Source organism: Procambarus clarkii, chromosome 27, assembly GCF_040958095.1.
Source record: "Procambarus clarkii isolate CNS0578487 chromosome 27, FALCON_Pclarkii_2.0, whole genome shotgun sequence".
Classification (NCBI taxonomy): domain Eukaryota; kingdom Metazoa; phylum Arthropoda; class Malacostraca; order Decapoda; family Cambaridae; genus Procambarus; species Procambarus clarkii.
This window is the reverse complement of record NC_091176.1, coordinates 30538787-30557311: the sequence shown is the minus strand read 5'-3', so window position 1 is coordinate 30557311 and position 18525 is coordinate 30538787. Positions and strand designations below refer to the sequence as shown.

At 49.8% G+C, this 18525-nt stretch overlaps 1 protein-coding gene across 1 annotated transcript in view; it reads left to right on the top strand.

The window, feature by feature from the left end:
* Nucleotides 1–18525, top strand: part of LOC123750438 (putative neural-cadherin 2) — a 349307-nt gene that overhangs the window by 312574 nt on the left and 18208 nt on the right. Inside the window, 1 exon segment of the mRNA XM_069332160.1 lies at nt 8007–8167. Coding sequence (XP_069188261.1) covers nt 8007–8167 — 161 coding nt within the window.

Below are 18525 nucleotides of genomic sequence, written 5' to 3'. Positions count from 1 at the left end.
TAATTTGTCTACACTCAGTTGGGCCTTTAATGAATAGCCACTGAAACAATGGGGAGGTTACGTACTCCCATCATTATTATATTTTTTTACAACTCATAGTGGCTCTTTAACTGGAATAACATCAGGCAGTGACACCGTGCGTCCTGTCAACACTCCAAATAATGGTCAGTGGTCTGTTGAAACACACACACACCACCACTGGGTTAAGGGCCCACTGCTTCAGAAGTAACACTGAAAATGTACAAGAGCTTTTAGCCTCACCCTAAGTGCGTTTCTGCATTCTTTCAACACTGTGTATATAGTTGCATTACTATAGTTCCTCAAACTTTCACTGTCAAACTTTTGTTTTTAACTGGAAGTGTTACATCCCCCCCCCTGTATTTGTATCCTTTTATTTTTGTTATCGCTAGTAATCTCTCCTGAAAATATTACATATGAGATGATATTTATCTTGATTACCACTGCTGCAATAATATCCTGAATTTTTTCCCAAACTCTCTTTTATTTCCTCTGCTTTATTTGTAACTCTTATAGTATTTGTAAACCATTTCTTAAGGCACTCACTGGACACGATATTACCTGTGTTCTCAGAAAATAGTTTTTAATTTGTTTCTACTAGTGTGAGATGTATATGAGAAGTTAGATTAAGTACTGGTTGTGATGATTAGATGATGGTTAGGGAGGAATTGATGCAAGTAGCGGGGGAGGGGGAGGGGGGTGGCGCGCTGAATGGCTGTAGAGGGGTGATGGGCCGGAGGGGGTGGAGGGGGGTGGGGGGTTAGTGTTCAGAGAGTGAATCTCGAGGAGAGGTTGGCTGAGGGCCAAGTGAGGGCTATATGTAAGTGTGTGTGTATTTACTGTTCCTATTTACTATGTGTGTGTGTGTGTACAGGATCCAGCTCGTGGCTCTGGATCCCGCCCTTCTAACCGTCGGTTGTCTTGTGTAACGTCTCACGACATAATTGTTCCTCATCGACTACTACATAATTTGTTATCTCACTTATACATACATCCCCAGGATGCAGCCAGTAGCAGCTGACTAACTCCAGGGTAAATATTTACAGCTAGGTGAGGAGGAGTATTAGGTGAAACACTCCTCTTATTTGTGTTTATTCTTGTGAATATATGCGTGTGTACGTGTATATGCGTGTGTACGTGTATATGCGTGTGTACGTGTATATGCGTGGGTGTATTTGCTATGAGCATTTACAATTAGTGCCATTAGGATCGAGGTGTTAGCTCTTGGACCCCGCCTTTCTAACTCCAGACCTATTTTTCCTCTATCACACACATTTCTTTCGCACGCACAAATATGTAGCCCGAATGAGCTGTCTTATTCTCATGTACCTATTTACTGCCTGGAGAACAGGGGGCTTCAGGTGAAAGAAACTTTTCTCATCTGCTTCTTCCTCTACCGGGAATTGAACCCGGGCCCTTGGACTACGATCCCTGAGCACTGACTGTACTCACCTAATTGTACTCACCTAATTGTGCTTGCGGGGGTTGAGCTCTGGCTCTTTGGTCCCGCCTCTCAATCGTCAATCAACTGGTGTACAGATTCCTGAGCCTATTGGGCTCTATCATATCTACATTTGAAACTGTGTATGGAGTCAGCCTCCACCACATCACTTCCTAATGCATTCCATTTACTAACTTCTCTGACACTGAAAAAGTTCTTTCTAATGTCTCTGTGGCTCCTTTGGGTACTCAGTTTCCACCTGTGTCCCCTTGTTCGCGTCCCCTCCAGTGTTGAATAGTTCATCCTTGTTTACCCGGTCGATTCCCCTGAGGATTTTGTAGGTTGTGATCATGTCCCCCCTTACTCCTCTGTCTTCCAGTGTCGTAAGGTGCATTTCCCGCAGCCTTTCCTCATAACTCATGCCTCTTAGTTCTGGGACTAGTCTAGTAGCATACCTTTGGACTTTTTCCAGCTTCGTCTTGTGCTTGACAAGGTACGGGCTCCATGCTGGGGCCGCATACTCCAGGATTGGTCTTACATATGTGGTGTACAAGATTCTGAATGATTCCTTACACAGGTTCCTGAACGCCGTTCTGATGTTAGCCAGCCTCGCATATGCCGCAGACGTTATTCTCTTTATGTGGGCTTCAGGAGACAGGTTTGGTGTGATATCAACTCCTAGATCTTTCTCTCTGTCTGTTTCATTAAGTACTTCATCTCCTATTCTGTATCCTGTGCCTGGCCTCCTGTTTCCACTGCCTAGTTTCATTACTTTGCATTTACTCGGGTTGAACTTCAACAGCCATTTGTTGGACCATTCACTCAGTCTATCCAGGTCATCTTGTAGCCTCCTACTATCATCCTCTGTTTCAATCCTCCTCATAATTTTGGCATCGTCGGCAAACATTGAGAGGAACGAATCTATACCCTCTGGGAGATCATTTACATATACCAGAAACAGTATAGGTCCAAGGACTGACCCCTGCGGGACTCCACTTGCGACGTCTCGCCAATCTGAGACCTCACCCCTCACACAGACTCGTTGTCTCCTGTTGCTTAGGTACTCCTCTATCCACCGGAGTACCTTCCCTCTCACTCCAGCCTGCATCTCCAACTTTCGCACTAGCCTCTTGTGTGGCACTGTATCAAAGGCTTTCTGACAATCCAAAAATATGCAGTCTGCCCACCCTTCTCTTTCTTGCCTTATTTTTGTTGCCTGGTCGTAGAATTCAAGTAACCCTGTGAGGCAGGACCTGCCATCCCTGAACCCATGTAGATGCTGTGTTACAAAGTTCCTTCGCTCCAGATGCTCCACTAGTTTTTTTCGCACAATCTTCTCCATCAGCTTGCATGGTATGCAGGTTAGGGACACTGGCCTGTAGTTCAGTGCCTCCTGTCTATCCCCTTTCTTGTATATCGGGACTACGTTAGCTGCTTTCCAAATATCTGGCAGTTCCCCTGTTGCCAGTGATTTGTTATACACTATGGAGAGTGGTAGGCTCAGTTCTCTTGCTCCTTCCTTTAGAACCCAAGGGAGATTCCATCTGGGCCTATAGCCTTCGTCACGTCCAACTCTAGTAAACACTTCCTTACTTCCCCACTGGTAATCTCAAACTCTTCCAGTGGTTCCTGGTTAGCTATTCCCTCACTTACCTCTGGAATTTCTCCTTGCTCTAAGGTGAAGACCTCCTGGAATTTCTTATTCAATTCCTCACACACTTCCTTGTCATTTGTAGTGAATCCTTCCGCCCCTATCCTTAATCTCATAACCTGTTCCTTTACTGTTGTTTTTCTCCTAATGCGGCTATGCAACAATTTAGGCTGAGTCTTTGAATTGCTTGCGATGTCATTTTCGTATTGTCTTTCTGCCTCTCTTCTCATCCTGACATATTCATTCCTGGCATTCTGGTATCTTTCTCTGCTCTCCAGTGTCCTGTTATTCCTATAGTTTCTCCATGCCCTTTTACTTTGCTGCTTAGCTAGCCTACATCTTTGATTAAACCATGGGTTTCTCATCTTCATTTCTCTGTTTTCATTTTGGACTGGGACAAACTTGTTTGCTGCGTCCTTGCACTTCTGCGTGATGTAATCCATCATATCTTGGGCCGTCTTTCCCCTGAGCTCTGTTTCCCATGCTATATCTGTTAGGAATTTTCTTATCCCCTCATAGTTTCCCTTTCGGTATGCTAACCTTTTGGTTTCGGTATCCCTCCTCGAGTTCAATAACCCTTCTTCAATCAAGTACTCAAACACCAGTATACTGTGGTCGCTCATTCCTACTGGGTCCTCAAAACCGATTTCTCTTATGTCGGAGTCGTTCAGAGTGAAGACTAGGTCGAGTCTCGCTGGTTCGTCATTGCCTCTCATCCTTGTGGGTTCTCCGACATGGTGGGTTAAAAAGTTGCTTGTCACCACCTCCAATAGTTTGGCTCTCCACGTATCCTCGCCTCCATGCAGTTCCTTGTTCTCCCAGTCAATCTTTCCGTGATTGAAGTCGCCCATGATGAGCAGGTGGGATCTATTTCTACAGGCAGCAGAGGCTGCCCTCTCAATTATAGTGTTAACTGCCTTGTTGTTGTTTTCATACTCTTGACTGGGTCTCCTGTCATTTGGTGGAGGGTTGTATATTACTGCTACTACTTTTCTTGGTCCTCCCATTGTTATGGTGCCTGCTATGTAGTCTCTGAACTCCTCACAGCCCGGGATGGCCATCTCCTTAAAACTCCATTCCCTTCTCATGAGTAGGGCCACTCCGCCTCCTCCCCTACCTTCCCTCTCTTTTCTTATTACTGTATACTCCTGGGGAAACACGGCATTCGTTATGATTCCAGAGAGTTTTGTTTCAGTGAGTCCGATTACATCTGGGTTAACTTCTTGTGCTCTTTCCCTTAGTTCACTTGTCTTGCTTGTGATCCCATCTATGTTCGAGTACATCACCCTGAAACTGACTCTCTTCTGCTTCTTTTCTGGGGGGGACCTTTGAGATCTGGGGTGAGTGGGAGCTGGGGGGACCTGGCACGGGGGGATTGGTGGAGGAGGGAGGGCTAGGGGTGGTGGGGGAGAGGGGGAGGGTACAGGGGGTGGATAAGAGGGGGAGGGTACAGGGGGTGGATAAGAGGGGGAGGGTACAGGGGGTGGATAAGAGGGGGAGGGTACAGGGGGTGGATAAGAGGGGGAGGGTACAGGGGGTGGGTAAGAGAGGGAGGGTTGGGGAAGCATGGAGGGAGGAGAGGCTGTGGGGGATAGGGGAGATGGGGGGGCTTGGGGGGAGAGAAAAGGGTGGAGGGCTTGGGGGGCGTGGGGGAAAAGGGAGGGCTGAGGTGGGTGAGGAAGAGGGGAGGGTTTAGGGGAGTGGGGGAGAGGGGAAGACTTAGGTGGGGTGGGGGAGAGTGGGGGGCTTAGGGGAGAGGGGGGAAGGGAGGGCATGGGGGTGGGAGAGACGGGAAAGCATGTGGGAGAAGGGAGGGCATGGGGGATGGGGGAGAAGGGAGGTCCTGGGGAGAGGGGTGAGGGGGAGAAGGGGGGTGAGTGGGGGGAGGGGGGTGGGTGGGGGGAGGGTGCCCTAGGTGGGTACTTAGTGGGGGGCTGACAGGGGATGGGGCAGGTTGGGTGTCTGTTGGGTAGAATGTGGGGGTGGTGCCCCAATCCCTGTGGCTGTTGCACTGTTTGAGGAGGGTTCTCCACTTCCCTCTGGGATTGTAGGGTTCTGGGTTGTGGTACTCTGATTTCCTTCTCTCTCCCTGCGCTCCTTCCTCGCGTCTGCTGTCCGTATTCTCTCTTCCCTTGTCATATCCCTCTGCAGGAATATTTTCTTGAACTTCTCTACACCTTTTAGACAACACTTCCTTGCTAGCAGTTCCTCTTTCGCGATTTCGCTCATGAAAACCACCTTTATCATTCGGTCTCTGTCCTTGTTGTACTTTCCAAGCCTGAAAACCTTTTCAACATTTCGCTCAGCTCCCTCCATCCTTACCTCTTTAAGGATCTCTTTAATCATGTTTTTGTCCTTGTCTCTCCGCTCCTTTGGTCTGGTCCCTGTTTGTTCTTTAATGCCTGCTACTACTACTGCTCTATTTCTCTCTATCAGCCGGCTAGTACATCTAGCTGCTTCCTGAGAGGAAGCCACTTCCATGGCAACTTCCTTAACCGCAGACCTAGCTTCAGGGCTCTTTTTAAGCATTTCAGCAAATGAGATCTGGGTTGTGGTGGTCCCCTCCACAGTAGCATTCCCATCTCCCTGGGGTACGGTTTGTGCCTGGTATTGTGGAAGAGTCTCCTTTAGGTATCTTATCTCCTCCTTTGCTGCCCTTCAATCATCTTGCAGGTTGGCTACTGTCTCCCTCATCACCCTCAGTCCTTCACTGAATTCATTCTGCATTTGCTGGAGTACTTCCTTCATCCAGGCTTCCTGTTCCATCCCATCCCATCCTCAGTGTTTGTTCCAGTTGTGAATGTCCTGCGTTTGGCAGTCAGAGTTCGTCTCCCTTCCATGATTTCCCTATGAGTGTGTGTGTGTGTGTGTGTGTGAGAGAGAGAGAGAGAGAGAGAGAGAGAGAGAGAGAGAGAGAGAGAGAGAGAGAGAGAGAGAGAGAGAGAGAGAGAGAGAGAGAGAGAGAGAGAGAGAGAGAGAGAGAGAGAGAGAGAGAGACAGAGACAGAGAGAGAGAGGGGGGGGGGGAGGGAGAGAGTGGGGGGAGGAAGAGAGAGAGAGGGGGAGGAAGAGAGAGAGGGGTGGGAGCGAGAGAGGGGAGGGAGAGAGAGAGGGGAGGGAGAGAAAGAGGGGAGGGAGAGGGGGGGTGAGGGAGAGAGAGAGAGGGGAGGGAGAGAGAGAGGGGGAGGGGGAGAGAGAGGGGGGGAGGGGGAGAGAGAGGGGGAGGGGGAGAGAGGGGGGAGGGAGAGAGAGGGGGGAGGGAGAGAGAGGGGGAGGGAGAGAGAGGGGGAGAGGGAGGGAGAGGGGGAGAGGGAGAGAGAGGGGGAGAGGGAGAGAGAGGGGGAGAGGGAGAGAAAGGGGGAGGGAGAGAGAGAGAGAGAGAGAGAGAGAGAGAGAGAGAGAGAGAGAGAGAGAGAGAGAGAGAGAGAGAGAGAGAGAGAGAGAGAGAGAGAGAGAGAGAGAGAGAGGGGGGGGGGAGAGAGAGAGAGAGGAGGTGTGTGAGTATATGGGGAGAGGTGGAAGGTGGAAGTGAGGGAGGGGGATGGAGAGGGTAAAACTGTGTGTGTACGTGTGTGTGTGTACTCACCTAATTGTGCTTACGGGGATTGAGCTGTGGCTCTTTGGTCCCGCCTCCAACCCGTTCTCGCAAATTCGTAAAGTCAATATTGACTTATTAACTACGTGCATAGGTGATATACTAAACATAATAGATACCCTTAAAATGATTCATAGAAAACACCGACCTTACCTAACCTTGTTAGTATCTTAAGATAAACATCTTATTGCTTCGTAATTACAATTATTACTTAACCTATACCTATTATAGGTTAGGTAATTACGAAGCAATAAGATGCTTATCTTAAGATACTAACAAGGTTAGGTAAGGTCGGTGTTTTCTATGAATCTTTTTAAGGGTATCTATTATGTTAAGTATGTCACCTATGCACATATTTAATAAGTCAATATTGACTTATTAAATTTGCGAGAACGGGTTGCCGCCTCTCATCCGTCAATCAACTGATGTACAGATTTCTGAGCCTACTGGGCTCTGTCATATCTACATTTGAAACTGTGTTTGGAGTCAGCCTCCACCACATCACTTCCTAATGCATTCCATTTGTCACCTACTCTGACACTAAAAAAATTCTTTCTAATATCTTTGTAGCTCATTTGGGCACTCAGTTTCCACCTGTGTCCCCTAGTACGTGTGCCCCTTGTGTTAAATAGCCTGTCTTTATCTACCCTGTCAATTCCTCTAAGAATCTTGTACGTGGTGATCATATCCCCCCTAACTCTTCTGTCTTCTAACGACGTGAGGTTTAATTCCTGTAGTCTCTGTAGTCCCGGTGCTCCTGGGGAGAGTGTCACTCTCACCTTCCTCTCTCTCCTCCAGCCACAGGGGAGGCCGGTGCCCCTGGGGAGAGTGTCACTCTCACCCTCCTCTCTCTCCCCCAGCCACAGGGGAGGCCGGTGCCCCTGGGGAGAGTGTCACTCTGACCTTCCTCTCTCTCCCCCAGCCACAGGGGAGGCCGGTGCCCCTGGGGAGAGTGTCACTCTGACCTTCCTCTCTCTCCCCCAGCCACAGGGGAGGCCGGTGCCCCTGGGGAGAGTGTCACTCTGACCTTCCTCTCTCTCCCCCAGCCACAGGGGAGGCCGGTGCCCCTGGGGAGAGTGTCACTCTCACCTTCCTCTCTCTCTCCCCCAGCCACAGGGGAGGCCTGTGCCCCTGGGGAGAGTGTCACTCTCACCTTCCTCTCTCTCTCCCCCAGCCACAGGGGAGGCCGGTGCCCCTGGGGAGAGTGTCACTCTCACCTTCCTCTCTCTCTCCCCCAGCCACAGGGGAGGCCTGTGCCCCTGGGGAGAGTGTCACTCTCACCTTCCTCTCTCTCTCCCCCAGCCACAGGGGAGGCCGGTGCCCCTGGGGAGAGTGTACGTCCAGGACCCCGACGACTGGGACGCCGCCGCCAAGACGTACTCCTGGAGACACCATCTGTCTGGCTTCTTCCTTGACACTGACACCGGCGACCTCACTATGGCCCCCGGCACTCCTGACGGCCGGTAGGTGAAGGTTCCCTTCCACCTGGAGGTTGGTAGGTGAAGGTTCCCTTCCACCTGGAGGTTGGTAGGTGAAGGTTCCCTTCCACCTGGAGGTAGGTAGGTGAAGGTTCCCTTCCACCTGGAGGTAGGTAGGTGAAGGTTCCCTTCTCACCTGGAGGTAGGTAGGTGAAGGTTCCCTTCCCACCTGGAGGTAGGTAGGTGAAGGTTCCCTTCCCACCTGGAGGTAGGTAGGTGAAGGTTCCCTTCCACCTGGAGGTAGATAGGTGACGGTTCCCTTCCACCGGGAGGTAGGTAGGTGAAGGTTCCCGTCCCACCTGGAGGGCGGTAGGTGAAGGTTCCCTTCCCACCTGGAGGTAGGTAGGTGAAGGTTCCCTTCCACCTGGAGGTAGGTAGGTGAAGGTTCCCTTCCCACCTGGAGGTAGGTAGGTGAAGGTTCCCTTCCCACCTGGAGGGCGGTAGGTGAAGGTTCCCTTCCACCTGGAGGTAGGTAGGTGAAGGTTCCCTTCCACCTGGAGGTAGGTAGGTGAAGGTTCCCTTCCACCTGGAGGGCGGTAGGTGAAGGTTCCCTTCCCACCTGGAGATAGGTAGGTGAAGGTTCCCTTCCCACCTGGAGGTAGGTAGGTGAAGGTTCCCTTCCCAACTGGAGGTAGGTAGGTCAAGGTTCCCTTCCACCAGGAGGTAGTTAGGTGAAGGTTCCCATCCACCTGGAGGGCGGTAGGTGAAGGTTCCCTTCCACCTGGAGGTAGGTAGGTGAAGGTTCCCTTCCCACCTGGAGGTAGGTAGGTGAAGGTTCCCATCCACCTGGAGGTAGGTAGGTGAAGGTTTCCTTCCCACCTGGAGGGCGGTAGGTGAAGGTTCCCTTCCACCTGGAGGTAGGTAGGTGAAGGTTCCCTTCCCACCTGGAGGGCGGTAGGTGAAGGTTCCCTTCCACCTGGAGGTAGGTAGGTGAAGGTTCCCTTCCACCTGTAGGCAGGTAGGTGAAGGTTCCCTTCCCACCTGGAGGTAGGTAGGTGAAGGTTCCCTTCCCAACTGGAGGTAGGTAGGTGAAGGTCCCCTTCCACCAGGAGGTAGGTAGGTGAAGGTTCCCTTCCACCTGGAGGTAGGTAGGTGAAGGTTCCCTTCCCACCTGGAGGTAGGTAGGTGAAGGTTCCCTTCCACCTGGAGGCAGGTAGGTGAAGGTTCCCTTCCCACCTGGAGGTAGGTAGGTGAAGGTTCCCTTCCCAACTGGAGGTAGATAGGTGAAGGTTCCCTTCCACCAGGAGGTAGGTAGGTAAAGGTTCCCTTCCACCTGGAGGTAGGTAGGTGAAGGTTCCCTTCCCACCTGGAGGTAGGTAGGTGAAGGTTCCCTTCCACCTGGAGGTAGGTAGGTGAAGGTTCCCCTACCACCAGGAGGTAGGTAGGTGAAGGTTCCCTTCCACCTGGAGGGCGGTAGGTGAAGGTTCCCTTCCACCTGGAGGTAGGTAGGTGAAGGTTCCCTTCCACCTGGAGGTAGGTAGGTGAAGGTTCCCTTCCCACCTGGAGGTAGGTAGGTGAAGGTTCCCTTCCCAACTGGAGGTAGGTAGGTGAAGGTTCCCTTCCACCAGGAGGTAGTTAGGTGAAGGTTCCCATCCACCTGGAGGGCGGTAGGTGAAGGTTCCCTTCCACCTGGAGGTAGGTAGGTGAAGGTTCCCTTCCCACCTGGAGGTAGGTAGGTGAAGGTTCCCATCCACCTGGAGGTAGGTAGGTGAAGGTTCCCTTCCCACCTGGAGGGCGGTAGGTGAAGGTTCCCTTCCACCTGGAGGTAGGTAGGTGAAGGTTCCCTTCCCACCTGGAGGGCGGTAGGTGAAGGTTCCCTTCCACCTGGAGGTAGGTAGGTGAAGGTTCCCTTCCACCTGTAGGCAGGTAGGTGAAGGTTCCCTTCCCACCTGGAGGTAGGTAGGTGAAGGTTCCCTTCCCCTTCCCACCTGGAGGGCGGTAGGTGAAGGTTCCCTTCCACCTGGAGGTAGGTAGGTGAAGGTTCCCTTCCACCTGTAGGCAGGTAGGTGAAGGTTCCCTTCCCACCTGGAGGTAGGTAGGTGAAGGTTCCCTTCCCAACTGGAGGTAGGTAGGTGAAGGTTCCCTTCCACCAGGAGGTAGGTAGGTGAAGGTTCCCTTCCACCTGGAGGTAGGTAGGTGAAGGTTCCCTTCCCACCTGGAGGTAGGTAGGTGAAGGTTCCCTTCCACCTGGAGGCAGGTAGGTGAAGGTTCCCTTCCCACCTAGAGGTAGGTAGGTGAAGGTTCCCTTCCCAACTGGAGGTAGATAGGTGAAGGTTCCCTTCCACCAGGAGGTAGGTAGGTAAAGGTTCCCTTCCACCTGGAGGTAGGTAGGTGAAGGTTCCCTTCCCACCTGGAGGTAGGTAGGTGAAGGTTCCCTTCCACCTGGAGGTAGGTAGGTGAAGGTTCCCCTCCCACCAGGAGGTAGGTAGGTGAAGGTTCCCTTCCACCTGGAGGGCGGTAGGTGAAGGTTCCCTTCCACCTGGAGGGCGGTAGGTGAAGGTTCCCTTCCACCTGGAGGTAGGTAGGTGAAGGTTCCCTTCCACCTGGAGGGCGGTAGGTGAAGGTTCCCTTCCACCTGGAGGGCGGTAGGTGAAGGTTCCCTTCCACCTGGAGGTAGGTAGGTGAAGGTTCCCTTCCACCTGGAGGGCGGTAGGTGAAGGTTCCCTTCCACCTGGAGGGCGGTAGGTGAAGGTTCCCTTCCCACCTGGAGGTAGGTAGGTGAAGGTTCCCTTCCCACCTGGAGGTAGGTAGGTGAAGGTTCCCTTCCCAACTGGAGGTAGGTAGGTGAAGGTTCCCTTCCACCAGGAGGTAGGTAGGTGAAGGTTCCCTTCCACCTGGAGGTAGGTAGGTGAAGGTTCCCTTCCCACCTGGAGGTAGGTAGGTGAAGGTTCCCTTCCACCTGGAGGCAGGTAGGTGAAGGTTCCCTTCCCACCTGGAGGTAGGTAGGTGAAGGTTCCCTTCCCAACTGGAGGTAGATAGGTGAAGGTTCCCTTCCACCAGGAGGTAGGTAGGTAAAGGTTCCCTTCCACCTGGAGGTAGGTAGGTGAAGGTTCCCTTCCCACCTGGAGGTAGGTAGGTGAAGGTTCCCTTCCACCTGGTGGTAGGTAGGTGAAGGTTCCCCTCTCACCAGGAGGTAGGTAGGTGAAGGTTCCCTTCCACCTGGAGGGCGGTAGGTGAAGGTTCCCTTCCACCTGGAGGGCGGTAGGTGAAGGTTCCCTTCCACCTGGAGGTAGGTAGGTGAAGGTTCCCTTCCACCTGGAGGGCAGTAGGTGAAGGTTCCCTTCCACCTGAAGGGCGGTAGGGGAAGGTTCCCTTCCACCTGGAGGTAGGTAGGTGAAGGTTCCCTTCCACCTGGAGGGCGGTAGGTGAAGGTTCCCTTCCACCTGGAGGGCGGTAGGTGAAGGTTCCCTTCCCACCTGGAGGTAGGTAGGTGAAGGTTCCCTTCCCACCTGGAGGTAGGTAGGTAGAGGTTCCCTTCCCAACTGGAGGTAGGTAGGTGAAGGTTCCCTTCCACCAGGAGGTAGGTAGGTGAAGGTTCCCTTCCACCTGGAGGTAGGTAGGTGAAGGTTCCCTTCCCACCTGGAGGTAGGTAGGTGAAGGTTCCCTTCCACCTGGAGGTAGGTAGGTGAAGGTTCCCCTCCCACCTGGAAGTAGGTAGGTGAAGGTTCCCTTCCACCTGGAGGGCGGTAGGTGAAGGTTCCCTTCCACCTGGAGGGCGGTAGGTGAAGGTTCCCTTCCACCTGGAGGTAGGTAGGTGAAGGTTCCCTTCAACCTGGAGGGCGGTAGGTGAAGGTTCCCTTCCACCTGGAGGGCGGTAGGTGAAGGTTCCCTTCCCACCTGGAGGTAGGTAGGTGAAGGTTCCCTTCCCACCTGGAGGTAGGTAGGTGAAGGTTCCCTTCTCACCTGGAGGGCGGTAGGTGAAGGTTCCCTTCTCACCTGGAGGGCGGTAGGTGAAGGTTCCCTTCCCACCTGGAGGTAGGTAGGTGAAGGTTCCCTTCCCACCTGGAGGTAGGTAGGTGAAGGTTCTGTGACGATAATCTCCTTCAAGAGATTGAGCCTGCTCTTCCCTCCAAAATACGTCACATTACATCTATATAAAACAAGTATGGAAGAAATATCCAACAACTACAACAGCAAGGTTTGCCAGAGCGCAAAACGTATGCAGCAAGGAACACCTGCTCCACCTCAATCTGCCAAACTACCTGTCTGTCGCTTGCTCGTCGCTGATTGGCTGCGGGTCCAGCTGCACCTGCCTTCCACCCACCATACTACCTGATGTCTTGGGCCGCCACGACCTCAGTCCTTAGAATATGCCGTGCTTAAAGCCAATATTCCTGCACCTCTTCTTTGATTGTATATTGTACACTTGTTATTGCTCACTTGCCTTAACGTAACTTTTCATTTTGTCATTTGATTATTCTTATTATTTTGATTGATTGATTTTATTATACGAATTTGTATGTCCATTTTATTCATGTTTTGTTTTTCTAACGTAATTAAAATAGCATTGTTAAATTTACTTGTGTTTTGTGTGTCTTCTCATTACCTTACCACAGACGAAGTTCCAGATTTTATATTTTTTTTGTTTCTATGTGACGAGGCCATACCCCTAGCATTTGAACAGCCGAACACCAACGCGTTACCGTCACATATTATATGGGGGCCTGTCCGGGAGCCTCGCTCAGGTACTGGTGCCAAGTAGTAATTTATGGTAAGCGTATTTAACTTTGTTAACGTAGCTTTTACTATTTTTCATATTCAATTTCATTTTTTATATGGTGCGGTGTATTGTGCATTACGAGAGTAGCATATGGTGAAGGTGAGACAACTTTGGATTACGTGGTGACTGTAGGTCTCAGTCATACTCTTAATTGGTCATCTCTCCCTCCGTGTTATTACTCGTGTTTACCATCTTTGTCCCTTGGATATTTCTCATTTTTGACAGATCATCATATTGGTACCCTGGTACTGTGGTCTGCCCCGCGTCAAGTGCACCCAATCATCTGCAATCTGACTGTAGGAGGACAAAGAGGGCCATAGTTCCTCTAGCTCGAACTTTAGTTGCTGAATTGGGACCTCAGCAGCAGTTCTCGTCACCAGTTGACACCTCGCACCCCTACACGTCAGTCAGAGATGATGATACATACAACGGTAGGGAATTAGCTTACTTTTTCAGAGCACAAAAGTTCGCTAATTCTGTAAGTATCATATTAATTTTAGTAGGAAAAACTTGCTTTATGTCCTATAGAGACTCGGCAAGGTATGCCTACATCCTTGGACTACCAATTTTACTTTTGAGGCAATTAACTGTTTCATTTGTTTTCGAAACTCTGTTTCATTTGTTAGTAGGATTTTCTTGCCCTTATCCTCTTACATGAGTACCGGGTACAAGATTTCCTGCGCCTTTGATTTAAATTAATCATTTAACATCTTGTACTTAACTTTAATTGTTAAAGATCCCACAGGATAGGTACCAGTTGCCACGTTGTCCTGTTTCTGACATTCACTATAACGGTATATTTGTTGTACATTTATTTGCTAATTTCACCATGTTTCGTCTCCAAGCTTTCCGTGCAGATCCAGCAGGTACAATAGGGACTTTAAGTCATGCCAAGAGAGCTGAATTACAAACTCTTGCACATGAGTATCAACTAACAGTTCCCTACCAAGCCAACAAGACCGACCTACACAACCTGTTGCTGGATCATTTCTTAGAGCAAGGTAAGATAGACTCTGAAACTCATGAAACTTACTATATTGCAGATAAAACTGATTTGGCAACGATGAAACTCAAAATAGAGCTGGCCAAGATTGAACGCCAGCTCTATTTTGTCCAGCTGGGTATGCCTACATCCTTGGACTACCAATTTTACTTTTGAGGCAATTAACTGTTTCATTTGTTTTCGAAACTCTGTTTCATTTGTTAGTAGGATTTTCTTGCCCTTATCCTCTTACATGAGTACCGGGTACAAGATTTCCTGCGCCTTTGATTTAAATTAATCATTTAACATCTTGTACTTAACTTTAATTGTTAAAGATCCCACAGGATAGGTACCAGTTGCCACGTTGTCCTGTTTCTGACATTCACTATAACGGTATATTTGTTGTACATTTATTTGCTAATTTCACCATGTTTCGTCTCCAAGCTTTCCGTGCAGATCCAGCAGGTACAATAGGGACTTTAAGTCATGCCAAGAGAGCTGAATTACAAACTCTTGCACATGAGTATCAACTAACAGTTCCCTACCAAGCCAACAAGACCGACCTACACAACCTGTTGCTGGATCATTTCTTAGAGCAAGGTAAGATAGACTCTGAAACTCATGAAACTTACTATATTGCAGATAAAACTGATTTGGCAACGATGAAACTCAAAATAGAGCTGGCCAAGATTGAACGCGAGCAGCAAAGGGAAGCCATCGAACAACAAGAACGAGCAGCTGCCATACGAAAGGACGAACACGAACGTGAAATCGCCCTCAAGGAACGTGAACTCGCCCTCCAGGAACGTGAGGTTGCAATGCTCCAGGAGCGGGAACGAGTACAGCTTGAAACACTCCAGGAGCGGGAACGCGTACAGCTTGAAACCAAACGACGCGAGTTGGAGATGCAACGCGAACATGACAAGCAACAATCGACTCTGGCTCTAGAGTGTCGTCAACGAGAATACACGTTGGAAACTTCACACCTCGCTCAACGCCAGCAAGCTACTGCCAATCTTCCCGTCAGTTTTAATATATCACATGCAAGTAAGTTAATGCCATCCTTTGTAGAAGCAGAAGTTGATGTGTTTTTCACCACCTTTGAAACCCTTGCTAATCAACTCAGTTGGCCTGTCGACCAATGGGCCACACTTCTCAGAGTCCATCTTACAGGTAGAGCTGCAGTCACACTCAGTACTTTGGCGTCTGAGAATGACTACCAGACTCTGAAACAAGCAGTGTTGGACGCCTACCTTCTCTCCACAGAAAGTTATCGAAGGAAATTCCGTGACCACCTGAAGGCAAGTACCACTTCCTTCCTCGAGTTTGCTAACACAAAACGGAGATATTTCATGAAATGGCTGGAAGCAGCATATGTCTCTACTTTTACAGAACTCGTCAACCTGATGCTAGTTGAAGAATTCTTGAGGCGTGTGCCGCCTCCTGTCCGTCTCTACTTAGCAGATAAAGAAGAAACCGACTACCTGAAGTGTGCTAAGTCGGCTGACACTTACAGCCTTATCCACCGGCGGACACCCGAACCATCCTCCAGTAAGAAGTCGTGGTCCAGTTACGAGAAAGTGAGCACCGATCAAGCTGGCTCGCAATTGTACTGCAAGTATTGTAGACTCTATGGACATACCATAGACAAGTGTGGTAAGTCTCAAAACAAGGGAACCACTGACCCACAGAAACCCAAACCAACTCCTCCTAAGTCCGGTAAGCCTGTGATGAATGTTGGTGTTAATGTTAATGATCTTTCTCTTTTCAGTAACCACCTGTATACTGGAACTGTCTCTGCCAACGGTTCAAATCCGGAGGGACGTTTCAAATTGAAGATCTTGAGGGACACAGCGGCTCTTCAATTGATCATCTTGAAGTCGGCTGTGCCCAACATCACCTACACCGGAGAAACTGTCTTCATCACTGACCTCACTGCTACCACTCCATACCCTCTCGCCAGAGTCCACCTGGATTGTCCCTACGTGAACGGAGAAGTCCAAGTCGCCGTCAGGGAAAAGCCTTTTCCCATGCCTGGAGTGCAACTTCTCCTAGGCAACGACTTGGCAGAAGACCTGCAACCAACCAACCTGATCGTCATGGACAAACCTCAGATGTGTAACTCTGTGCCACTTAACCCTATTCTAGCGTATGTTCCAGCAGAGGTTCAAGAGTGATGAAGTTTCTCCTCCGGTTCTCGTGACCACCCGTGCACAAGCCGCACGCCCACAGCCAGCTGACGCTACTGCTACCGCTGTCCCTCAAGACCCTAAGAAACTACCCCCGAATCTGACCAAGTTGGAGTTCCGTAAGTTGCAGAGGGAAGATCTTACTTTAACACCATTGTTTTTCCAGGCTGAGACTCAACCCGACAGTATTCCTGGGTTCTTCCTAGAGAACGACTTGCTCTACCGCAGATATAGACCCAGTAAACTGAAGGAGGAGGACGATTGGGCCAACATCGAACAACTTGTGATTCCTACCAGCCTACGGCCCACTATTCTACACCTGGCCAACGGAGCACTATCCCACTACGGATTCAACAAGACTTACCATGGAATTCGTCAAGACTACTACTGGCCAGGTATGGTAAATAGCGTCAAACAGTACGTAAAACAGTGTCATACATGTCAGATGGCAGGCAAACCGAACATCTCCATTCCCAGAGCGCCACTGATTCCCATACAGGTGCCTGTGGAACCTTTCCACAGACTTATAATAGACTGTGTTGGTCCTTTACCTCGGACCAGTTCAGGTAACGCCTATATCTTAACCATCCTGTGTCCTACCACCAGATTTCCCATAGCAGTTCCAGTGAAGAACATCACGGCTGCTACGGTTGTAAAACATCTATTGAAGATCTTCACTCAATACAGATTTCCCATGGAGATTCAGAGCGACTGTGGTACCAACTTCACCAGTGATCTCTTCAAAACGACACTGGAGGAGTTCAACATCAAACGGGTATTGTCCAGCCCCTATCATCCTGCTTCACAGGGTTCTCTTGAACGTAGTCATCAGACTATCAAAGCACTCTTGAAAAAGTTTTGTAGTGAAACCTCTAAGGTTTGGGATAAGCAAATCGACCTTATAATGTGTATTTACAGAAGTCTTCCCAATGAGTCCCTAGGAGTATCTCCTTATGAGATGCTCTACGGCCGTAAGTGCCGTACTCCCCTTAAGGCTTTCAAAGACTCTCTCCGAGATGCCACCTTCAGTGAGCATCAGAATGTGCCCCAGTTTCTTCAAAACCTTCAACACATTCTAGAGAGAGTCCACCGTTTTGCCCATGATAATCTATTGAAAGCCCAGGAGAGGATGAAGACTCATTACGACCAGACCAGCAAAGTACGAAAATTTAAGCCGGGAGACTTCGTGCTTGCATATTTTCCTATCCCAGGTTCACCTTTACAAAACAGGTTTTCAGGACCCTACCGAGTCAAAGAGTGCAGAAGCAACAACAACTACGTTATAGAGACTCCAGATAGGTGGCGGAATACCCAGCTGTGCCACGTCAACCTCCTGAAGCAATATAATGATACTCCTCCCACTGTCATGACCAACTGTTCTACCTTTACAGAACCCTACATCCACAGTGAGACCTTCCCAGCTTCTCCTCCCGAAAGCACTGACAAGGAGTCAGCGCTTTCTAATTCCGAAATCCTTAATAATCTTCCCAAATACTTTCAGGATAATAATAGTGCTCCTTTGCCATATTCTAATTCCACTCTCACCTCGTCAGATAAGCCCTTCATCCTCCATGTCGACGCCAGTGGTACCAACGTTGATGGTGTCGTGATGCAGCAACGAGGCGAGGAGAATACACCTGTCAGCGACTACTGCTACAAGGAACTAAGGAACAATTGGCAAGGAGCTACTCTTCATCATTCTGAAGCTCCAGCACTTCACTCCACACCTGAAAAGTGCTCGGTCCACCATCAACACGGACCACACCACCCTACACCTCCTGCAGCACGCCCACTTCCCATCTCAACGTCTTCTACTATGGGCTTGATAACTGCAGAAATTTAACCTGGAGACACGCTATACCAAGATTCTGACAACATCTTAGCCAATGATCTCTCCAGAGTTTATGAAGTAGAAGCGACTCCATCTATTACTCCACCACATAACGACGTACTTCTTCCAGAACCGCAGGCTTCGGGGGAGAGTTGTGACGATAATCTCCTTCAAGAGATTGAGCCTGCTCTTCCCTCCAAAAGACGTCGATATAAACATCTATATAAAACAAGTATGGAAGAAATATCCAACAACTACACCACTCCAAGGTTTGCCAGAGCGCAAAACGTATGCAGCCAGGAACACCTGCTCCACCTCGAACCACCAAACTACCTGTCTTGTCGCCTGCTCATCGCTGATTGGCTGCGGGTCCAGTTGCACCTGCTCTCACCCCCCACTCTACTTGATGTCTGGGGCCGCCACGACCTCAATCCTCAGAATATCCCGTGCTTTCATAAGGTTAACACGTCTTCTTGGTAGACTAAGCTGTGGCTTACGTGTACTAAGAGAGGTGATAGCTTAAAGCTAATATTCCTGCACCTCTTATTTGATTGTATATTGCACTGCTTGTTATTACTCACTTGTCTTAACGTAACTTTTCATTTTGTCATTTGATTATTC